Source organism: Chrysoperla carnea, chromosome 2 (genome assembly GCF_905475395.1).
Source record: "Chrysoperla carnea chromosome 2, inChrCarn1.1, whole genome shotgun sequence".
Lineage (NCBI taxonomy): Eukaryota > Metazoa > Arthropoda > Insecta > Neuroptera > Chrysopidae > Chrysoperla > Chrysoperla carnea.
In genome coordinates this window covers 77,754,289-77,775,318 of record NC_058338.1, presented here as the reverse complement: position 1 = coordinate 77,775,318, position 21,030 = coordinate 77,754,289, and the positions used below count along the sequence as shown (strand labels likewise).

Here is a 21,030-nt window from a genome sequence, read left to right as displayed (position 1 = left end):
TTCCGTAACTTTAATGACTGGACATTTCAACTAAACCATTATTTTAGTAATTAATATCTTTTTAATTACTTTAATTTTAATTAATAAAAGTACAAATTTAGTGAGGGCATTTAAAAATTTCTAAAATGGAAATTCAAATTTTTATACGGACGTGACATAAAAGTACGGGCTTGTCAAATTTGTTGACATACTGTATGATATTAATTACTTACATTTTATATGGTATTTCATTAAATTATACTATTCTACGGCTTTTTATTATAAAACTTAATAATAATGTGTGTAAATTCTATGTTGTAAATTCATTTTTTTAAAGTGTAAATTATACATTGAACTGTGAACCTACAAAACTATGGAATCACTTAGTCATTTGAAAAGTGGTCGGATAATTATTCGCGAATAAAAAAATCGTGAATTATTGTTAATTCGAATAATTTGTATAAAAAATTATTCGAATAACGCCCATCTCTGCTACCAACATCGTTTGTAACGTATTTAGATTACGTACGGAAATTGTAAATAAAATTATCAATTGAAAAGTCTTTGGAAGTTCTTAATCCCATGTATAATTAACAAAATAATCCTTTGTTAATTTGGGAAATAGAAAAAATTCCTGTTTTTAAACCCTCAAACTAAAAAAAGGTTATAAGTTTGACCGCTGTGTGTGTGTCTGTCTGTGGCATCGTAGCGCCTAAACGGATAAACCTATTTTGATTTTTTTTGTTTCGTCCGAAAGATAATTTAATGAAGAGTGTTCTTGGCCATGTTTAAAAAGGAATTTTAGGGTTCCGTACCCGAAAAAAAACTGGCGACGATCTTCAAAATCGGTTCAGATTGGAAAAGGCTTTAAGTAAAAAGGTAATTTAATGGAGTGTTCTTAGGTATGTTTCAAGTGCGAGTTAAGGGTTCCGTACCCAAAACAATTTGTCGAGGGTTTTTTAAATTTTGTAAATTTTACTTGTTATTATCTTCTGCTTATGAATGCAAAAATAATTGCACGGCAAAGGAAACGTAGCCATATACAATGACAATAAATTGCACATTAAAACAAAGACTTATCCCGTATGAGAAAAAAATTGTCAACCTTTTATACTTAATATTCCAAAATCCGAGTTCTGATATATTATTTTGTTATATTTCTTATTCTTGGAACTTCAAGTGATAGATAAGGGTTAAAATAAAAATAAAAATTCATCCGATCCAAGATTTAAGGTTTATTAACATAATATATTTTATATACAAACACATATTAAAAACATGTAAAAAGATCTTTTATGCCAACAATACATTTAATTTACATTTTATTTTGGACCTAACATATTTTCTGGTCGAACCCATTCTGCAAATTGTTGTTCAGTTAAATATCCTAATTTAATTGCTGTCTCTTTTAATGTAGAACCTTCTTTATGCGCAGTTTTAGCGATTTTAGCAGCCTTATCGTAACCAATATGTGGATTTAATGCTGTTACCAACATTAAACTTTCATGTAGCATAGTTTTAATTCGTTGTTCGTTCGCTTGAATTCCATCTACACAATTTTTGGTAAAACTAACTGAACTATCTGAGATTAATCGTATTGAACGGATCACATTCGCTACCATCATTGGTTTAAAAACGTTCAATTCGAAATGTCCATTTGAACCACCAACAGTAACGGCTACATGATTTCCTATTACTTGAGCAGCACACATTGTAATAGCTTCACATTGTGTTGGGTTCACTTTACCAGGCATAATGGATGAACCTGGTTCGTTTTCTGGTAGAATTAATTCACCAAGACCACAACGGGGTCCAGATCCTAAGAATCTTATATCATTGGCTATTTTCATTAGGGAACATGCAAGTACGTTTAATGCACCGGATACTTCCACCATTGTATCATGGGCAGCTAATGCTTCAAATTTATTTGGCGCTGATACGAAAGGTAAACCAGTTAATTCACCAATTTTAGCAGCACACTTTTCGGCAAAACCAATTCTTGTATTTAAACCTGTTCCAACCGCTGTTCCTCCTAATGCAAGTTCATATAAATGGGGCAGAGTATGTTCTACGCGTTTTATTCCATTTGCAATTTGTTGCCGATAACCGCTGAATTCTTGACCTAATGTTAATGGTACAGCATCTTGAGTATGAGTTCTTGAAACAAATAATTCCTTATTAATAAATAAGTGTACGTTCGTAAAGCCTTCAGGTAGATTTAGAGAAGTATTTGACAGTAATTTTACTGAAAATAAAGAAAAGGGACCACAGATTTCCGAGTAAAAAAAAAGTAAAGCCTTAAACCTAGTCTAACATAAGTGTAAAAGTTTATTTTATTTCGAGGATTATTTTATAACTAACACGGTTTTCGAGATATCCAATTGAGCATAAAACTAAATACGCGCATTATTTGCCGCTCACAGTAGATGCGGTCGTTGCCCTCTTTGAGCGTATTAGCTATTTTGTTGACATCGCGTGGGTAAAGTATAACCGGACACAATGGTCACTTAACATTTATATACAGGGTGACCCATTTTAATATATGCATCTGAATAATCTATGCATTGATGAGGGACATCATGTTCTGACTTCTGACCTAGTTTTTCGGTTTCTTTAGTAGCCAATTTAGATACTAAACGATAAGAGATAGAATAACATTTTAACTTAGAAAATTGATCCTCATAAAAAACTAACATTTTCCATCTAAACCATTTTTTCGAAAATCGTCAGCTTTCAGAAAGGAATGCAACTTAATAATAAATGTCATTATTGCATTTAATCGAAAGAAAACACGCTAACTAGGTAACAATGCTATAGCCAAAAGTTGTCAAGGACAATAGAGGATATTCGCATGTTTCCATGACTACAATTATCGATAAATTTTAAGCGTATTATCTTCGATTAAATGCAATAATACATATTTTTAAGTCGTTTTTTCTCCAATGTTTTAAACAAAAATTGTTAGTTTTTTTATGAGGATCAACTGTCTAATTTTAAGTGTTATTATATCTCTTAAAGTTTAGAATCTAAACTAGCTATTTTTTGGTAAAACTAACTGAACTGTCTGAGATTAATCGTATTGAACGCATCACATTCGCTACCATCATTGGTTTAAAAACGTTCAATTCGCTATTAAAGACACCCGAAAAACTAAGTCCAATCTGATGCCAGAGCATGATGTCCCCCATCAAATTCTACAATTTTCGATGAGGTCATTTTTTAATAGATGCCGACTCTGGCGACATATTCAGATGCATAGATTGAAATGGCCCGGCCATAACGGCTATCTTCTGTTTGGTCGCTACAATGACGCCAAGTTAAGAAGGATTATCAAAATAGCTTTTATTAAAATACATACCTTCCAATCTTAATAATTTTCTCAAATTCTTTTTCTTTTTTACATAACGCTTCGTGTAGACATTTTAATGAAGGGAGTAATGACGAATTAATTTCAACGGCAACAGCAATGTGCATAGCCGTTGGATACGTATCATTACTACTTTGACTTTTATTTACATGGTCATTTGGATGTACAGGATCTTTTGATCCAAGTACACCACCCAATAATTCAATTGCACGGTTACTTATCACTTCATTCGTATTCATGTTTGTTTGTGTACCAGATCCAGTTTGCCATATAACAAGCGGGAAATGATCATTATACAATTTTCCAGATATTACGTCATCGGCTGCTTTTGCAATAGCATCTGCAATTTTGGCATCTAATCCATATTCCTTATTTACAAGAGCAGCTGCTTTTTTTAACACACCCATTGCTTTAATTACAGGTAGCTGCGGAAACAAAAATTTTACCATTAATTTAACATAGTTTTGTTTGTCTTATTGTTTTTTTTTTTTTTTTTTTTGTTAAAACACGTCTACATATGTATATTATGTACTAAATTATGTAATGAATAGATTATCCCATTTTAATTTCCCCAGTTAAATTTTTCTTCAACAAAGCATTGTCGGGGCAATAGGCTTGCTGACTAAATTTTTTTATTACTTCAGGTGAAGAATTCTCACTGCACGGGCAGAAAAGTGAAGTTGGCTTGTAAAAATCTTTAGAAGTATCTACTCATAGAACAATATCTACTAAGAAAGATATAGATTAGTGAAATCGTTGCCCGATATCAACATAGAAATGGATATAAAACTTTGTTTTGATAAAAGGATATGGACAAATCTTTGAATGCTTATAACTTCTTCATTTTTTAATCAATTTTAATTTCACTTTCAAATTTTGTCATCATACCAAGTCTAGTTTTACATTTTTATGTGTAATATGGCAAATTCGACATAAGGCGACTACCGCATTACCCCAATAAAAGTTGTTTTGCTTAGAAGGACATATCTCACAAGGATCGTAAATTATTCCAAAATTTTTGAGTTCGTTAAAAATTCATCTGATGTTCGTAAATTTTAAGAGATAGAGGTAATGTTTAAATTAGAAAGTTTTTCTTTATAAAATAACCAATAACTTTTTTGAGGAATTTATTCAAAAACCTATTAAATTTGGCAAAAATGGAATACAAAAATAATTCTACAAAATAAAACACAATTGTTACATATAGTACAAGATCCGAATTAGGGTCGACCTTCACCCATCTGTTTACCGAATGAAAGTTATTTTTTATGAAATGTAAAATATTAACAAATATTCCTGTAACGGGTTGCCTTAAAAAATATGGTCCAGACCATTTTTAATATAAATATCAAAACTTGGAAAGCTTGTAAACATTATTTTTGACCAATATTTTGTGGCCAATCATATGCCACCGTAATTGTAACAAAATTATCTTTATTTAGATATGCGAGTCTGCAATGAATTAACAGATGCACGTAATTACTATTTTCAACTTGTATAAATGCGATAATAGTGAACGAAAAAAGGCAAACAACATAGCTGCTGCATATTCTTTATGGCTTTTACTTTCGAGTAGATCAAAATTCGTAAGATATGCAAGTCAGTGAAAAATTTCTAAAAATTTTACTCTTGATATTTTCACTAAAAGTAGTCTGGACCACATTTTTATAGGCAACCCATGGCAGGGATATTTGTTAACATTTTATATTTCATAAAAAATAACTTTCATCCGGTAAACAGATGGGTGAAGGTCGATCCTAATTGGGATCTTAGACTAATACTTGGGACTAAAAGAAGTATACCTTAATATATATTACATAAATTCAATTTTTTCAATATATTCAAATGGAAAAATAACTCAAGTTCAAGTGTATTTAAATTACAAAAACAAAATTGAATAATTAAATTATTATGTAATAGCATATATTAATCATCTTTTAATTGTTTAATACAATGGTAATGATTAATCTTAATTTATTCAATTCTTTACATTTAAAGGTGTAAACAATATTTTATGTAGATTTCATTTTTTTGGTGTGACTGAAAGTCACAGTTTAGTCACATTAGTTTGGTATTCTTTACCAAAAAAATCTAATCGTAACTCCCAACAATCGTCGTAATTTATGACCATTTTCGGACACAACAAACATTGGTCAAATTTAATTTCCACGTATGAAATAAAACCAGTTTTATTAAAAAAATTTATTTATAGACATTAATTACCCGTGCATCAATTAGAAACAAGCATGTCCCAGTGATCGCATATTATGTCAGAGATAAATTTACGTATAGAAATTCTTAATTGATTAATTCATGCTTTTTACCTCTACGAAAATTCACGTAAGTGGAAGTTTCTTTTTCACGAAATCATTTCTGATTTCGTCAAAAGCTTAAAATTGACTAATATCCGTTTATTTCTGATTATACTTATAGGAAGATAATTGAGTAACAAATGCAAAAATTAATTAATTTAACAAAAGCTGCAAATTTGAAAAAAAAAAAATGCCGAAAATTTTGTAGAATGTCGGACAAGAACTTTTATAAATGTATTTTCAAGGACACCATATTCTAACTAGACATTTTGGCCATTGTGAATATTATTTTTTTTAACTATTTCAAGGTTTTAAACCATGAAAAAAAATTTAATCAATTATATTCTCATTAAAATCAATTGGCAATATTTAAAACAAATATTTCAAATCATTGAAGAAATTAAAAAAAAAAATTTCGTTTTGCGAATACATAAATAATAAATTCTAACATTTCGCTAATTCGATTACGTTTTTAGTGAAGCCGCGTGGCTAGGTGAGATTTTATCAAACTTTTGAAATCTCATTCGGAAAATTTTCGCCCTTATTTCTTCAAAAATATAATTGTAATAAAAAATCTAAAACGGAAACTCGAATTAATAAGTAACAAATAAGAACTAAAAACCATTCAATTCTTCATTAGCCCATAATGCAAGTTCTAACATTATTTTTGCCTACTATTTGAACGATAAATGAAACTAAATTTATTAATAAAGAAAATTGTGTTTCGATAATTCTTGATTATTGTGTTTCGATAATTTGTTTTTAGTTTGGCGTATATGTTAAAAGGAAGTCAGTGATAACACGTAAAAATAATGACAGGAAGTTTACAATTGTCGAAAGGAACAATTTTCTTATTTTTACCAATAATTAAAAAAGCAAGTAAAAAAAGAATCTTGAAATTTTCGCTTCGTTATGCATACCTACACTGAAAATCTATTTATATCCTTCCATTAAAATTATAATTTCTTGAATGTAAAATAAAGACTTAAAATTTCCAATGTCTAAAGTTCTGTGTCTCACTCTCTTTTTATAGTTTTTGCAAAAAATCCGGTTTATTTTGATAAAAATAGATGTAAACAATTACCTTTTAATAATCTATTAAAAGAGTTATTTTTATCTGTACATTTTAAATAAATCTTAAATGAATAGAAGTAACATTCTCAAGGTAAAATTAATTATATTCAAAATAATTAAATTTTAAGTAGAACAATAGTGAAAGGTAAAGTTTTTTTATTGTTGGAATGGAAAATTTTGATAAATGAAATGATAAACAAAATTTACCGGCATACGTTCAGTATCCACTCCAATTGGAAAATTGATTATTGATCGTGCTGTCTGTGCTCCATAATATTTATTACTCGGTACTTTTAAATCTCCAAAAGTATCCTTTTCAATACGAAAATCTTTTTGATCTGACTGAAAAAGAAAACGTAAAGTTTAGTTTAGTGGTCCAAATCCAAAAACTTATATAATAATTTGAATATGAAACAGACCATTGTTCTGATTGGTATTTTCAGGCGATACAAAGCACTTGTAGCTGACAAAACTCTGTTTGCCGAGCGTGAGATTTGAATTATCTTTTGAGCCATGTTTTTTTTATTTATATGAATATATGATAACCCTGCCCCTCAATTATTCACAAAACCTTCAAATAAGTACCCCACTGCCTAACGTAATCCTGAATCTACTGTTGACATATGAAAATAGTAAGATAGCAGTATGATAACTGTATTATCGACTATTTTTTGTATAATACCGCAACCTTGTGGTTAATATTATAAATAAATTTTTAAACACTAAAATGAAAAATAAAATTTATTTTACTTCTCTTGAATCCGTACAATCCGCTGAACACTTTTCTGTATTTGGATTCCTAATTATAGGTTGTTCCATATTCATACATATGTAATTAATATTTAGTCGTAAAATTTTCTATGGGTAAAAATAAAAGTAAATATTTTCCATAATCAACTAGATATGGTACTCATTTTGTTTTTTGTTTTTATCTTCAAAATAAATTTTTATATCTCACGGTGGTGAGATAATAATTCGTTATAAATAAAATAATCTCGAAAAAACCACAAATTATCGTAACACAAATTTATTATACAAGCTTTGTTATACGTTTACAATCAATATGCAATTCAATATTTATAATAGGCAACTTGTAGAGCTGCAATGAAACAAAGCAAGTCTAAATAATATGTATCTGTCACTCTCCAAACAATCATCGTAGTCTATATTTTATGGCGTATTGGCATGATTCAAGCTGGTAAGTGATTTTAAGTTCACCAATTTTTAATTTAAATTTGGTGCCGTAAAATAGCTAAAATTATCCAATAAAAAATTTTACAAAAAGTTCTTTTTGAAGTTCAAGCAAGCTTTCTATGCACAAAAATAATCTTTGTTTGCTTCAATCTCTCATGTATGTAAAAGCGTGAGGATGCTTAGTTACAAATTTTGAGGAAATTAGATTTGTGGTTTTATTTATTATACATTCAATATGATCTATTTAGTCTAATTATCAAGCTTTTACAAATTATCAAATATGAGTGGCTTAAGGGAATTTCTTTACGTTTTAGTGTAATAAAGGCTTGTATTTTAATAGCCAGAATTGAATTTGAACAAAACAACAAACGTCTGTTTAAAACTTAAGAATTCGAATGATAATAATTAATAAATATTGAAGATAAATAGTTCTTAAGTTGATAAAAAGTTGAAATATTCATTGGGCAAACCTGATAAACAATTCCGTATAAAATCAAAACTATTGAATTTAACACAAGCTCCCCCTCCCCCACACTCTTCAAGACGATAAGGTTCGGAACTAAAGTATATTTTATTGCTGGGTAAGTTTGAAAACAGTTAGCTAAAATCAAAAATTTTAGTTATCGGATTGTCGATTGTTACAAATTAACAATGCAAGGATGTTAGAAAGTGTAAACTATATCCTCTTCTGTGGAACGGGCATTTTAAATCTTTATAAAAAGTATATTAAACTATTAAGATAAATTTTTTGTCAAGTACGCAAAAAAATTTATTCAAGGTCAAAGGTCATCACAAACAATCAAAAGTTTGGATGTTCTTATTATTAAGCTTTATTCAAAAATTACTATAACAGTTTTTAAAATTCTGGGTTAATAACATTCAGTCTCAATCACAAATAGAAATTAAAAGACAGATTTGTCCCAAACGCGGCTTTGATATCTTATCATTCCATAATGCAGAATGAATGTTCAGTGACCTGGGCGCTCATGATATAATCTAAATTTTTCTAATTCAATGTGTTTACAAACATTGTAAATTGTAAATCTATAAAAATTGTAAACATTATTAGTAAAATCAATGAAGATGCTTATGCTGTCCTTGACATTTGAACTTGAAATCCTATGCGCAGTGTTCGTAAATAACTTGTACTTCGCCCCTAAAGTCCCCTCTCACCTCTTTTAGGTCACTAGTTGGTCACTTTATTATATCCTGAAATTAATCACCAATTTTCACAAATTTTTTTAGAATATCTTGAAAATCTATTTTTAGAAAAAATACAAAATATTTCCGTAATGGAATTTTCATTTCACGAGATTTTATTTATAAACAGAATGTAAAGTTATTACGTTGCATATATTACAGTCGAACCTCTGTTCGTTGTGAGAAAAAGTAGAGGGGAAAACTGAATCGATTGCAGCCCTGCTCTCTTATGAAATTTGCAATAAATCACACGTTATCTCACAAAAGACTATTTTTCAATTATTTACATGTAATTAGTATATAATATTTTATTTGGTATTTACTATACCAATTGCATGTAAACAATTGGAATGTAGATTTTTGACCAAATTTTTTAAAGTTTCAGAACCATTCACATGTACAATTTTTCACAATTCGTATTTTATGCGTTTTATCGGTTTTTATCGTAACGGATGAGTCAAAAAACATCGGAAATGACATATAAATAGTTTTAAAACATCAAAACTCAATAGAGAATTAAATTAAAAAATAGCTTAAAGAAATTTTCCCGACAGGATCAGAATCTGTGATTTCCAAAGTGAAATTACTTCTTGACCCGATTACGTGAAAATCGTTTTTTCTCAAAATTACGGATTTACAGAGATTCAACTACACATTTTGATAATAAAATTTTTTATTAAAATAAACGCAATTTTTTGTCGTATTATCATCCCCAATTTGAACTTTAATATAATGTTAATGGATAAAAAATGCTCATTATTTATAAACAAAATTTCATATTATCGCGAAACAGAAAACTCGTTGAAATATCAGTCCCTACTGTTCTTTACATATACTTCGTACAAATTTAGAATAAAAAAATCACCTCATTAGACTAAATTTATTTTCACAATTCAGTTCGTGATCGGTCTTTTAAAAAAGAGAAATGGGTAAAATTTGATATTCAAATCCTATCTTCTTTTAATTTATACACCTAAGTATTTCGTTTTGTAGTAACCCATAAAAAAATAACTTAAACAAAGTTGCAGAGTTTGATGGAGGACATCATACCTAGTATTAGATCGAACCTAGTTCTTCGGATTTCTTTAATAATAACCAATTTAGATCCTAAACGTTAAGAGATAGAACAACTACTTTACATAAGAAAGTTGATCTTCATAAAAAACTAACAATTTTTGTTTAAAACATTTTTTCGAAAAACGTTACCTTTCGAAGGAAATGCGACTTAGAAATATGTCATTATTGCACTTCATCGAAAGAAAACACGCTGACTACGGAAAAATGCGTTAGCCAAAAGTTTCCAAGAGCAATATAGGACATTCGCCTGTGTCCATCACTTTGAACTACGATTATCAATAAACTTTAAGCCCATTTTCTTCGATCAAATCCAATAATGATATATTTTTAAGTCGCATTTCCTCCGGAAGCTAATATTTTCGAAAAAATGTTTTAAATCAAAATTGCTAGTTTTTCTATGAGGGTCAACTTTCTAATTTAAAGTTTTATTCTCAATCTCTTACCTATTAGGATATAAATTGACTATTAAAGAAACCCGAAGAGTTAGGTCCAATCTGATGGCAGAGCATGATTGGCCCCATCAAACTCTGTAACTAAGGTAGCGTTCTTTTTTAATCGAGTGAATATGACCACTTACACGATAGCCCCACTACTAGCGCGATCTACCCTGATATGTCTATATTTTACAATCAGTATAAGTAGATATGGGATAATCTTATTTCACAACAATAACACTATCTTTTTCTATTTGCTTTGAGTGTACTACACCGAGACAACAAGAACATTTTAAATGCATAGTTTGGAAAAGGCTTAATATATACGAAAATTAACCATATCTCCAACTCTTCTCACAGAAACAACTGAGCCTTAAATTTTGAAAAATATAGTCTCATCGTAGTAGTGTCAAGCTTTAAACCCAATAAGAGGGCAAAACAGGAATTTTTAATCTTAAGGGCGTCAAATACAAAAATCTAAAGTCCTTATGGCAAAATTCTCTTCACAGGTGTCTATCTCGTATTTGACCAATTCTTTTAAAATAAACTTTTGTTTGAAACTTTTTTTTTTTATAAACTTAATAAGATTTGTGTCAGATTGCAACTCAAAAATCTAGTACGTAGAATCATAATAAAGAGTTTCCATATTTTTCTTAATTTAATAATTTTTAATTATAAACCGTTCAAGGCTGGATATTAATCAGTTTATTGAAAATTTTCTTTAGTCGAACATTGGACATTCAAAGAATTTAAACATGTACATATGATTTTCACGGCATTAATTCATGAATAAGAGTAATTTTTTTTAAAATCCTACATCGTATGTATATAAATAAAAACAATAACATTTGAAAAACTTATTATAGTTAGTAAATTATTTGAAACATAAAATATGTTTACACTGAGGCATATTATATGCCATCAAAATGGTTCTAAACATATTGTTGAAAATACAATTAATCATTTTATTAAACAGAATAGTGCATTGTTAAATGTGTTCATTAATAATTGTATGGATAATAGATTGATCCATACGAAATCGCAGCCTGTAGCAACCAGGTGATTAATTCATTTTTATCTCTTTAGTTTTAAATAATTTTTCCTGGAAAATACAAGTTATTTTTCATTTTCTCTTAAATGTTCTTAGATTCATTTAATACTTAATATTTTAATTAACTATAATTTTGAAACGTAAAAAAGAAAAAATACTAATTTTTTGTTATTCGAAAAAAATTTTTGTTGTGAATACCATACAACCTCTACATAAAAATAACGTTTACGCTCCCACTCACACAGTTTTTTTTTTGCGCGAAAAACAAAAAATTAATTTTAATAAAAACTTAATCAGTATAGTCGGATCTCGAACCCAGGATCTCCTTGGTGGAAGCTTTGTTGAATTTTGATTTTTTTTTTCATACATTTATTTAAAAAAACTGAGAAATGTTATAAATCAAATGCAAGTCTCAAAAAGACACATCGAACGAATTGTTTGTTATGGAAAAACAGAAAAAAAATTGGTTTTTCTACTTCAAAAGACTTTTTTGGGTGTTCGGTGTTATAATGTAGGAAATAAAAAGACTAATCGAATTATAAGCAGTAACATTTCAAAAAGGTTCTAGTTGCTGTGCCGTTTTCGAAAATATTGAAAATAAAACGTACAATTTTAAAAACAAATTTATCTGATCTCCACTTTCGGTTGAACTTTAAAAGATCAAATGCTTATTTTTATTTTTATTATTTATTATTTTTTTAATAAGGTTTTCCGTTAGGCCATTAAGTACATAGACAACATCTGAGGCAAAATCTGAGGTAATTGCTTGGGTCATCTAGGGACATTTATCAAAAAAAAAAAAAAAATACATTGAATATAGGGGCATTTATCAAAAAAAAAACATACATTGAATGTCAAATTTTCATATCACAAAAAAAAAAAACAGAAGTTTTTCGCTTTTTGGCTTAAAAAAATACTTGTCAAGTATCACTTTACATTTTTTCTTACAAATCTACAATGACAAATATGACCAAAAACACTTTCTTTTGACATTGACATTTCTACACCGCCATCATTCTCTCGTATTTAAAAAAAGTGCATAGATACATATCTCTTGTGTGTATTATTTTTGAAAATTAACGATGTCCCTAGTCAAAACTTCAAAAGATGACACACACATATTATACAGACCAAAGTCAAAAATATTCTTTGGAGTTTTTATCGTTTTTTAGCGATAAAATATACGTGATTTTGAAGAGATTATTATGATCCCTATTGGCGTATTTTAAACACGAGAAATGCTCGGAAGAAGAATTTGTAACTCAATCGAGTGACATATGACATCCTCGACAAATCCAAAGACGTATCATTATGTTAAGACTTTAATTAATAGCCCTATTTTTGCAAGTTTGTTAATAAAAAAATATTTGTCTAAATGTAATGAAATTTGGCATGAATAATCCTAATATGAAAGCGGCAGAATTTACTCAGAGTTTTCTCCAAACAATTCAAAAAAAAAAAAATATTATAGTTAGCGCCATCATCATTTTGAAATGGCTCTCAAAACTGATGTGTTTTTATATGGAGGGTAATGTCTCTGTCACTGCCCAGCTCTTGCCATGAGGAGATGGACTTACTTGAACCAGCCTTTCTTTGATGAACTCTTCGACCTTAAGACCGTTGACGTCAAAGTAATTCTGCTGTTCTTAAACAGCTCTAAATGGTTCTTGGAGTAGTGGCCGGAGATAAACCATCCTTTTTTTCGTTATCACAACAACTTTGGTCTAAAAGTGTCCCACCACAGAACAGCCACTCAAACCCAACCTAACCTTTATGGAGGGTAATGTCTCATCTTCTCTGTCACTGCCCAGCTCTTGCCATGAGGAGATGGACTTACTTGAACCAGCCTTTCTTTGATGACCTCTTCGACCTTAAGACCGTTGACGTCAAAGTAATTCTGCTGTTCTTAAACAGCTCTAAATGGTTCTTGGAGTAGTGGCCGGAGATAAACCACCCTTTTTTTCGCTATCACAACAACTTTGGTCTAAAAGTGTCCCACCACAGAACAGCCACTCAAACCCAACCTAACCTTTATGGAGGGTAATGGTAAAGGTACACAATCTCTTATGGCTGTTTGGCTCAAAAGTGACTACATAATACATTAAATAATATATGTGTGTAATTGTATGCATGGTCCTCTGAAACACTAACGCCATCTTAATTTAATGCTATTTGAGGGACACTTTTTTTACACAGAGAAAGTGCTGCTTTTTAATGTAAGTCTGTGGTACCATTACTACCATTACCATCATAAATAATTTATCGTATTTTATTGACGATCGTTAAACAATATTTCGTATTATGCCAAGTTATTTAATGTATTCTGTGAATTCGTGTTATCCTTGGCTCTTCTTATTTGCAGAAATTTAATATGGTCTAAAATTACTAAAGTAGCAAATAATAATCGAAAACTTACCATCAATGCATTATCCTGAATGTTCCTGTCCATGACTGGTTCAAATTAGTTGCATTTCCTGCTTTAAGCAATTATTTATAAAACAAAAATTTTTTAATTGTGGATAAAGATTTGTATAAAAATAATTACATAAAAAATTACGAGGATTATCTTCTTGACCTTATAGGACAAATAATCAACTCCATAAAAACTTTTAAAATTTGCCGATGGGAGCATTCATTGATTTAATTCATTTGCAGACACGTAAAAAATAGGGTGTTTGTGTTGAGCATAACGCATATGAACTATGTAATTTACGGAACATCTTTTGGACATCTGGACACATTCCATATCTTGTAAACACTTTGTAGGCCGACTATCAACGAGCTACTAAAAACCATATAAAACTCCATTGATAACTCACTCCAAGTCAGAGAATATATCGGTAAAATATAGTCTTTGCTCCAAGTTTATCAGATGGCTTGAATTAATACGGGTTGAAATAGTTTTGGACCTTTCTTTGAAAGAGATATTATAATCTGACTAAAATTACGACCTGGCTATTAAATGTGCTATTTTTTATTAGAAGAAAATATTAGTATTGAAAAAAGTAAATTAATTTTTTTCAAGAATACTGATAAAATTAGGAAACACACGCATAGTTCGTGTCGCTGAAAGGACCCATCCAATTCGCGCGGCAAAATCATTGATTATCATACGTTCATCATAGCTGTATAACTAACTATAAGTACTATAAATATTTCATTTAATTCTAAAATTATAAACATTTATTACTTAAATCCTAAATACATAAAAGACGTTTAACTAAAAAAAAAAAATGGCAAGGTATTTATTTTTGTTTATATATTTTCATTTAAATCAGTTTCTTTATAAAATATAATTCATTTTTTATCAAAAATCTATAGTTATTTAAACTATCAAATTTATCTAATGAAGTTTGCATGCCCGTAAAATTTAATTGATGTCAGTTATTTCGCTGAAATCTCGCTTTAAACTATATATGGATTTTATCTGCTGAGGTCTCACTTATCCCGTTATGGTATAATAATTAGTGTTTCTGAAATAACTACCCCTTAAGTATCTTCTACTGCGCTCCCGCTAAAACCGCGTGTTACCATTTCTAAAACTGTTTCTTCTGAATATACTTTGAAAATGGGGAAGGAGGCTTATTAATATTATGATTATCGTTTTGATAAACGAAAATTCGGTTTATGAATAGTACACAAATTTGTGATTCAAGCATTCTTTTATTTTAAGTTATACCATTTAAACTTTTCTTTTACAGTATTATAGCAGTAAACACAAATAATCAACAATTTGAAAATAAAAAATGTAATTTTTCCGTCATGCCAAATCCTGCAATTCAACCACAAATCAATAAAGAAACAACCGAAGATATAAGGGATGAAGATGAAATTAATTACGATGAATTACAATATTTAAATCATATCCAAAATATTTTACGTAATGGTACGTATTTTCAGTTTTTTAAATGAATTTTTTCTTTTTTTTCCCACTTAGAATTTCATTGGTATTTTTATAAGACTCCCGCGATAACCCGCCGAGGCAGTCGAAATATTATTTAGCCAGTTCGGCAGTCCATTAAAACAAAAATTTCTTCATGTGATATAAATTTGTCATTATTGATCCTTGAAATTTTTTTATAAGATGTATATTTCTTTATCGTTTTATTACTCCAGGATGGAGCCATACTATTAAATGTCCTATAAATTATTTTTATATCACGGAAATGTTAAAACTATCTAATAATAAAATTTAATTGGTAAGAAGTCCAAAGAAATAATTTAACCTTTTGAGTTATCGGAAATAAACACAATGTTGCATTGTTTATTAAAACAATAATTATAAATTATCATGGCCTTGATTTTTATACCATGTATATGTGAAATATACATAGTATATTAAGTTTAGTCCCAAGTTTGTAACTCTTAAAAATATTGATGCTACGCACAAAATTTTGCTATAGGTGTTCATAGAATCACCTAATTAGTCCATTTCCGGTTGTCCGTCTGTGGACACGATAGCTCAAAAACGAAAAAAGATATCGAGCTGAAATTTTTACAGCGTACTCAGGACGTAAAAAGTGAGGTCGACTTCGTAAATGAGCACCATAGGTCAATTGGATCTTGGGTCCGTAGGACCCATCTTGTAAACCGTTAGAGATAGAACAAAAGTTTAAATGTAAAAAATGTTCCTTATAAAAAAATAAACAACTTTGGTTTGAAACATTTTTTCGTTAACATCACTGTTTACCCGTAAGGGCGCCAATTAGGCGGAAATTTTATCGTAGGTACTATACTTGAATATCAGTTATGTATGTGTCACATATATGTATGTGTTATGTGATAAAGAAATCAACACTGACTATGCATGGTATTTCAACAATTAACTCAGTCAATTGTTTGTTTTCACTTGTTTTAATAATAAAAAATGTCTTGCAAGAGATTAATAACAGAACTTTATACCGACTTGTCGCCTTTCCATGTTATTTAGTTTTTAGGAATTCAATAGGAAACAAGTGAAAACAAAAAATTGGCTGAGTTAATTGTTGAAATACCATGCATAAACAGTGTTGATTACTCTATCACATACATACATGTCACACATACATAACTAATATAGCTGATATTCCCATATAATATATACTATACAATTTACGCCTAATTTGCGCTCTCACGGGTTAACAGTGATGTTTACGAAAAAATATTTGAAATAAAAGTTGTTTATTTTTTTATAATGAACATTTTTTACATTTAAACTTTTGTTCTATCTCTAACGGTTTACAAGATGGGTCTTACGGACCCATTGGTCAAGACCCAATTGACCTGTGTGGCTCATTTACGAACTTGTCTCAGTACGCTGTAAAAATTTCATCTTGATATCTCTTTTCGTTTTTGAGTTATCGTGTTGGCAGACAGACGAACAGACAACCGGAAATGGACTAATTAGGTAATTCTATGAAAATCTGTACCAAAATTTTTTTCGTAGCATCAATATTTTTAAGCGTTACATACTTGGGACTAAACTTAGTATACCTTGCATATTACAAATATGCATGGTATAAAAATATTCACACGTGTAAATTTTTAAACCTTTTTATCCAAAATTTTGAATTTTTAAAAGTAAATGTATAACACTGCTCTTACAAAAAATTATTCGGAGTTATTAAATAAAACAAAAATTGTCTAAATTCTAAGTAAACTTCATTTTACATAACTTGTAAAAGCGGCTCTCCACCTAATAGACCGTGGGGCAGAAAGGGTACTTTGTAAAATGCTTAATACATACTTGAAATTTTGTGAGTAACATCCTTTTGGCGAGTCTACCAAACTTCTCCCTACCACTTTTTTCGAAAGCGCTATATTCTCAAATGTAGAGTGTTTAGTAGACTCGCCAAAAAGAAGCCGCTCACAAAATTTCAAGTATGTATTCATCATTTTACAAAGTACCCTTTCTGTCCCAAGGTCTATTACTCTAATCACTCATAATGTTTTACTCAAACTGTTTCGTTGTACACCCTTTGGAAAAATTTTTATAAAATCTATTTAAGAAATTTGAGGCAAATTCTATGCTCAACGATTTCATTTATTATAAAAATTTGAACACAATACGAACGATGCGAATCAACGCCTTTGGTTTAAGGGAAGGAGGAGCAAATCAGTTAAAAACATAATCTTAACAAATTTTCCACTTGGTTTAAAAAATATTAATTTATCCAAATTTAATGTTTTGAAATTTATATTTAACCAGGTATTAAACGTGATGATCGCACAGGAGTTGGTACTTATTCAATATTTGGTGCACAAATGAGATACTCATTACGAAATGGTACAATACCTGTATTCACAACAAAACGTGTATTTTGGCGTGGTGTTCTTGAAGAATTATTATGGTTCATAAGAGGTAGTACAAATGCACATGAATTACGTGATAAGAATATTCATATTTGGGATGCGAACAGTAGCAGAGAATTTTTAGATAAATTAGGATTTACAGATCGTGAAGAAGGTAAAATTCTTTCTTTTTTTTTAATATTTTCTTTCTTGTCTAAAAAATGTTGCATTACTTCGAGCAAATTCAGAAATAATTGATTTCCTAGACAGATATTATGTCAAGAGATATGCATAAAACTGGCTACTTTATATTGCGTAAAAATAAATAATAGTTTTAAAAAAACACGCTTTGTATCTAGTTGCACTAAAAAGTAGAAAATAATTTCTGTAAATTTAAAAACAAAATTAAATGATGAAGAAAAAAGTCATTTTGTCGTAAAAATAAATTGTGAGCTACTAGATTTCAATTCTTGTAAATATTTTATTGATAAATATTGGTAAAAGTAAAGTCATTAAAAAAGATATCATAAAAAGCACCCCACGCTTTTTTACGACAAAATGATTTTTTTTTAATCACTCTATTTTTAAACTATAATTTATTTTCTACTTTTTAGTTCAGCTAGCGGAACAAAAAAATTGTTAATCCTGAAGATCCTGATCAGCATATCCGGATAAAATTATTAAAATATTGTATTGTGATTGTTCCTTTATAAGTCTGTGAAATTTCAATTCAATCAGGGATTTTCAAATGCGTGAAAATCACGTTCAAAGATTCCGTTACATAGATACATACCAAGCTAATAAAAGCGGGTTAAGAAAAAGTTAAAATACTTTCTATCTCATAAAATTTCACTTACTCGGCAACTACGATAACCTATTAACCTCCAATAACTATGCAAGCGAAGTCACGATAAGTTAGATCGATATGAAACAATGTCAAAAAATCATTATCGTCTCTAATTTTTTAAGTACGTTTATCAGTTTCAGTTATGAATATAGTTATTTTGATTAGGATGCAAATTATTAATAACTTACATGCTTTTACAACTTGTGTGTTATCATTTTATATCAACGAGATAAGATTGTTAGACAAAGAGAGTGCAATATCCTCTTGATATTGACTTTGATCGGTTGATTGTAGGATGTATTTTGAAATCGTTTTTTAATGAATTTAACACTTGAACTATTATTACTGATAATTTTAATCAATTCAAAAAAAAAAAGAAATTATTTATTTTTATTAATTTCTAAACATTGCTTTGAAATATTTGTAAACAAACTCATTAATTTTACATTCAACTATTGAATGTATATTTATCCTCAAATATGTTAAACAGTTAAAGTCCGTTCGCGGAATGCCTAGGGTAGCGGGCTCGATTCCCGCAATCACAAAAAAAAATTAATTTAATTAATGGTTACCATGGGCTAGTGTAGTGCATGAAAGAGGTGCACTCAGCTTGTGAAAATAACTGAGAATTCGACAAATAAAATTCTCAGCGGTAAAGGTGGTAAAACACATATGAGTATAACTAAACAGTTAAACTTTTATCATACCTTTCAAAAAAGCTTATTTATGATACAACAAACACCATTGTGAACACAAGAGCGGGTTATTTGCGCGAAATACTTAGACCATATACACTCAAAGCTACTCAAATGAAACGGAACTGATTTGTTACTGAAATTACTAAGCGATTCAAAATTTATAGTTTCTGTGTTGTTATTTTGACAAATTATTGATAACAAACATTATCGCAAGAAAAACTGAATGATTTATGCAACTGCAATTACTAGTTAATTAATCACGCGAGAATGTCTCCTTTTATATGGGTTGTGACATCACGAACTGGTGGGAGATTTCAATCATTCAGTTTCGTTGAAGTACCTTCATCTTTGTTGTTTTTGGAAGCAAAGGCTTTTTGTGGGATATAAAACTTGTAAAAATAGTTTGTTTAAATATTTTATTAATATAACACCAAAATGTTACATGACAGAACAATTACCAATTATGTACTAAATTTTATTTTTCTTATAGCTACCGATCAAACAATTTATAATTTTTAGTTTTAGTATACTAGATTCTTTTTACATGAAATATCAGTGGTTCTAAATATCACAACACTATTGAATTTGTCGGATTATAGAGTATTGTCTAAGCCGTCTAGAAAAATACTTAAAATCATGACGATCTAAATATTCTGCGCATTTAAAGACAAATTTTGTAAAATAGTTGCAAGATCAATCTTGTTATCAACATTATATTAATTCAATAATTTTACAGGTGATTTGGGACCAGTATATGGTTTTCAATGGCGCCATTTCGGTGCCGAATACAAGAACATGCATAGTGATTACACCAACGAAGGTGTTGATCAATTAAAAGAAGTAATTCATACAATCAAAACAAATCCAAATGATCGTCGTATTATAATGAGTGCCTGGAATCCAGTAGATATACCTCGAATGGCGTTACCACCATGCCATTGTTTAGCACAATTTTTTGTTGCAAATGGTGAATTAAGTTGTCAATTGTATCAACGTTCGGCTGATATGGGCTTAGGTGTACCATTCAATGTTGCTAGTTATGCGCTACTAACACATATGATAGCCCATGTGACTAATTTAAAAGCGGGCGATTTTGTTCATACATTAGGTGATAGTCACGTGTACTTAAATCATGTAGATGCATTGAATGAGCAATTGTTAAGAAAACCAAGACCATTCCCTAAATTGATAATTAAACGTAATGTTAGTGATATTGATGATTTTAAGGCTGAAGATTTTGAATTAATTGGCTATAAACCTCATGCGAAAATTGCTATGGAAATGGCTGTATAAAATATGTACTTTGTATTTAATCTATTTTATTTTTATAAGTCCGATAGTTAAGTATCACAAATTATTATTGTTTGCATGAGACAAACATACTTAATTTAGTCTCACATTAAGCTACTTATTATCACGATTATGCAACTATTGTCGGTTTTTGATTTCAGTGTAACCGCAGCTTTACAATATAATTATAATAATAAAGTAACCGCAGAGTTTTGTAAAATAAGAAAATAAATATTA

General features: G+C 29.4%; 2 protein-coding genes across 3 annotated transcripts; one reads left to right on the top strand and one right to left on the bottom strand.

Annotated features, from left to right (window-relative positions):
• Positions 1-1,194: 1,194 nt before the first annotated feature.
• On the bottom strand, positions 1,195-7,363 carry LOC123294262 (fumarate hydratase, mitochondrial-like). Its single transcript, XM_044875385.1, has 4 exons — positions 7,152-7,363; positions 6,940-7,074; positions 3,338-3,771; positions 1,195-2,136 (listed from the first exon to the last, which is right to left on the bottom strand). The coding sequence occupies exons 1-4, from the start codon at positions 7,245-7,247 to the stop codon at positions 1,302-1,304; spliced, it is 1,500 nt and encodes a 499-aa protein (XP_044731320.1). The 5' UTR covers positions 7,248-7,363; the 3' UTR covers positions 1,195-1,301.
• Positions 7,364-11,508: 4,145 nt separating this feature from the next.
• On the top strand, positions 11,509-20,997 carry LOC123293507 (thymidylate synthase). 2 transcript variants are annotated; one of them, XM_044874358.1, is made up of 4 exons: positions 11,509-11,696; positions 15,390-15,574; positions 17,876-18,133; positions 20,240-20,997. In XM_044874358.1, the coding sequence occupies exons 1-4, from the start codon at positions 11,530-11,532 to the stop codon at positions 20,794-20,796; spliced, it is 1,167 nt and encodes a 388-aa protein (XP_044730293.1). In that variant the 5' UTR covers positions 11,509-11,529; the 3' UTR covers positions 20,797-20,997. The 2 variants fall into 2 exon arrangements, with proteins under 2 accessions (XP_044730293.1, XP_044730294.1); XM_044874359.1 differs by lacking the exon at positions 11,509-11,696 and adding an exon at positions 14,764-14,929.
• Positions 20,998-21,030: the final 33 nt, after the last annotated feature.